This window comes from Pygoscelis adeliae, unplaced genomic scaffold (genome assembly GCF_000699105.1).
Source record: "Pygoscelis adeliae isolate BGI_AS28 unplaced genomic scaffold, ASM69910v1 Scaffold234, whole genome shotgun sequence".
NCBI lineage: Eukaryota > Metazoa > Chordata > Aves > Sphenisciformes > Spheniscidae > Pygoscelis > Pygoscelis adeliae.
In genome coordinates this window covers 75,523-79,780 of record NW_008824546.1, presented here as the reverse complement: position 1 = coordinate 79,780, position 4,258 = coordinate 75,523, and the positions used below count along the sequence as shown (strand labels likewise).

At 35.6% G+C, this 4,258-nt stretch overlaps 1 protein-coding gene across 1 annotated transcript in view; it reads right to left on the bottom strand.

Annotated features, from left to right (window-relative positions):
* Positions 1 to 4,258, bottom strand: part of PDZD9 (PDZ domain containing 9) — an 8,861-nt gene that overhangs the window by 3,845 nt on the left and 758 nt on the right. The window contains exon 2 of the mRNA XM_009321794.1: positions 2,055 to 2,231. Coding sequence (XP_009320069.1) covers positions 2,055 to 2,231 — 177 coding nt within the window. The remainder of the gene's footprint in view (positions 1 to 2,054; positions 2,232 to 4,258) is intronic.

The window sequence follows — 4,258 nt, the reverse complement described above, 5'->3', positions numbered from 1 at the left end:
CCTGTGAAGGTGTTCTGAGGAAACACACGTACTAAGCAGCCCTGTTTCTTCTTGCTGGCACGGAGAATAGGGCATGCATATGTACGCATGAGTTTGGTGAGTCTAACTGTAGGATTTTAAGACATTAGTGCCTCCCGCTACCTCTGTTAATTTCTACCTCCTCCCCATTAAAAGTCAGCAGAATGGCACCAGCTCTTTCAAGCTATAAGCAGTAATAAAATTGTTCTTTTAGGTTCCAGTTTGAAACTGTACAGATAACACTCAGCTTACTTAACTGAAAAAATAAGTCTGTAAAGATAAAACCTAATTCTCTGCAAGAAAAACTCCTAAGCAATGCATCATATTTTTCTCAAGTCCCATGCTCTGCACATTGGTATTAGTGCCAAAATAGGTGTGCTACCTCTGGTATCATTAAGAGATGGAGCTTCTACAAAATAGTATATTTTCTGCAAAATTTTACAGCTTTGGTCTTAAATACAAAGTTTTTGTAAGTTCACTCTAAACATGAGTTGAACAAATTCAGCTGTTTGCTTTTTTGGTGTGCGTGGAATGTGCTGAGTTAGATCCAGGTGCTCCATGAAGCATGCTCAATTTGTTTCTTTTGGCTCCAAAAACTAAGATCAGCTACAAAGGGACAATGTTTGTTACCAGTCCTCAACTCCCTTTAAACTGTTCAATATTTGCTGCAGTAAATCAAACACATCACATGCCACAAATAATTTGACTCCTTGTTCTTGTAGCCTTTATTGAAAATTCTTTTGGAGCTTGCCTTTTTCAAATTGTTGCAAATAGAACCACTTAGTTTCAGTGATTAATATGCTGTATTTTTTACCTTATGAATGTAAAAAAAAAACCCCAAAATAACCAAATCAGTATCATATATATGCTTTTGTATACCATAGGGGTTTTTTAGGGAATGGATTAAAGCTCTCAGCTCCTAAGATAATAATAATAAAAAAAAGTACTTGTTCAAATCCAAATCCACTTCTATTTTATGCTCAGGATTTTTCTGCTGATTTTTATACTTGGGTCAAAAGTGCAAAGTCTTGTCTAAAAAGAGGTTAAGAACTTCACTTGATGGCTTTTATTGCATCAAACAAGTAGATCTTTCTTCCTAGTGCTTGGAATTCTAATTCTCTCTGAAAGGTGCGAGAAGAAAGGACTGCCCAAACTATAAACACAATGTTGGGAAAATTGTTCTAATTTAAAGACATGCATTTTCACTATACAGCCAGTAAATTTCTAAGTGACTTCATTACGCTCAACTCTCAGCTTCATAGATTTCTACGTTAGAGACAATTTAATAAATGGTAATAACATAGCACACTATTGTCCCCAAACTGTAGTTCATGAGTCTAATGTAATTGGTCTAGGGACCCATATGAAGCAGTCAAATTCACAGAGCTTTCAATTACAAGCTTAATATAGGAGTCTGATGTTCCACAAGAAACTTTAATAACTAGTAATAGTCTGTTAGTGCTCATATGGCACATTTCAGGTTTAAAGCATTTAGCAAATGAACACCTGCAAGGATTCTTAGAGCACAGAGATTAGCCCATTGCCACTTTGTAACTATTCTGTATAATAAAGAGAAATAAAAAGCAAACAATAAGGCAAATTAATTTCAAGCCTTTGGGAAGTTTTGTGTTACTTGTAGAGTGAAATTACTTGAATAACAATGCACTGAACAAAGAATCATACTGTTCAAGTTTAGTTGCTATATAAAGGTAATAGTCAAACTATTTTTGGACAAACCTCCTGTTGAAAAGGCAATCTGTTTTTGCTGGAGAACAATATAAAGACTTAAATCTTGGTCTGATTATGAAACAGTCACCCATATCAGCTATTTTAAGATCACAGGTATTTCATTACAATGGAATGCTGGCACTGAGCTTTATACAGTTTGTGCCAGTTTCTTTTTGCTGTAATTTTAAATTGAGTTTCTTTTGATCTGTGTAAGTGTAAATAAATCAGAGACAGGCTCAAAGCATAAATGCAGAACAAGAATATTTTCAATGCTGTTAAATTTGAATACCACTGTTGTTTCTCTTTACCTGGTTTTAGCTTTCCATCGTTAGCTGCAGAGCTTTTCTCAACAAGGCTTATTATCTGGAGGTATGGCCCGTTCTGTATGATTATGAGACCCAATCCTTGTTCATTCATCCTAATATTTGCCTTTAATGTTGCAATCAGTGTGTGCTGAGAGACATTTTCCAGTGCTGGCAATTGCCCTTCAAAAAGAGAAGAAAATTTTACTAGTTGAAAGTGTGATATCATTCTTCAATAAAATGTTTAAGGAGACATTTGAGCACGTGCTGTACCCATTTTTAATTGTCCATACAGTTAAGTCCCTCATACTTAATTGCTTCTCTAGATAGGCATTGCCTGCTGAGTTGCTGCCAAAAAGCCATAATAGCAATGCTTGTAAAAAAGTTAGTGTACTCCATAAACCAACTTTTTGCAAACAAATATACTGAAAGTAGTTTTTACTTATTTCTTAAAAAGTCACACATTTTACCAAGAGAAAAAACAATATTGCTGTTAAGTATTCATTACAAATGGTGAGATATTCAGGGAAGGTAGAGAACAGGGTACAGAGTAACATAACAGAGGAGTTGTCAGCTGTTAAGGACTTCAAGAAAAGATTGAGTTCCTATTAAAAATTGATTTTTCAAATGAATATTTATAGAGGAGATTAATTTCTAAATTTCCAGCAGATTGGTTTCACACCCTACTGCTGACATGAGGGAAGGGACTGTACTTGCCATATTTAGCACCTACAGAAATAAAATACTCTTGAGCATCCGCTATCCATTAAAATGCATAATACATGTAATACAATATAAATGACATTATCCCAGTGTCTCCACCAAGAAATATAATAGGGTAATAAAGTAAATCCTCCATCTCTGAAGCCTGTTCTCATCAAGAGTCAGGAAAAGTTAAGACTGTCACATGAGCACTTGAGACTCCTAAAACAAACTGTATTCTGTTAAAAATGACTTTTTTGTCTCTGTTTTAAGATGTAATCTCTAAATGTAACTTCTGACAGTAGGGTAGCAATAACTTAACTGCTTGAGACCATCTCCAATGGTCTGGAATCACCCAGTGAAAATTCCCACCACTTTACCCCTCTTCTTTAAAATACGGAAACCTGGTCATCTTTCCAATGGCTTCAGTAAAGCTTTGGATCAGGCTCTGAATGACAGCACAGAATGTTTATAAAATAATTAAGATTGAAAGTATAGCAATGTGAACATTTGATTTGCCAGTTTGTCTGCTGAACTGAAAAACAAAGAAAGAAGCATGAATGGTTTGAATTTTTTTTTCCTTCCCAATGAAAAATGCAGGATTTTTTTGATGTTGAGTGGAATACTACATTTAATTTGGATGAAATACTTAATTTTCATGGTCATGCAAGAAAAGCAAAGGAAGACCCACTCTGGAACACACTTTCCTGTGTTGATAATTCTGAGAGGTTGGATGTCTGACCTGCTACTGTTTCTCTGGCTCAGGAATTTATGCAAAGTGGAAAAGGATCAGTAGAAGGGATTGAAACCTTTCCTATGGTGTTCTTGGTCACTTTTCAAGAAATGTGTGTTTCAATCTTTTTCAGCCAGAAGGGGAAACTGAATCCTAGTTTCCTACTTCCAGAATGAGTACTTAACTCCCAGGCCAATAAATGTAAACAGATGATATGAAGTAAGGCTACTTTATATTATTTTCTAGCCAAAATTATTCAGCAAATTCCATTAAAATTCATGCAGTTGTAGGTCAGCAAATGATCAGCAGTGAAACAACACACAAAAAATGCTAATAACAAATCTGGCTAACTTTAATTAGAAGCCAGAATCCTGATTTTAAGCTGCTCCTTATTGCATGAAGTTATCTTGCTGGACACGAGAGATTTAAAACCATGAAAGCAGTGACTAATCCAAAGCCTACAAAACATTTAGGAGGAATGCCAAGATTCACATTTTTAGGTGAGACTCTTGTCTTTTTACTATACCTGATATCAGCCTATATAGTGTCCAAGGAAGGTGGATTTTCATTTTGTTCTGTGCTACAGAAAGTTTAGACACTTGACAGAACCTACATCACAGTTCCCCTAACACTGTCCTGATTTTCTCCAAGGTCACCCTTCAATTCTGCAGTTTCTGCAGGCAGCAGCATAGGATCTCATCCAATCCTCTTCTGCTGAAGAAACATCCTTTTCCTCTTGCCATCTGCCTATGATTCCATTCCAAATACTCAACCT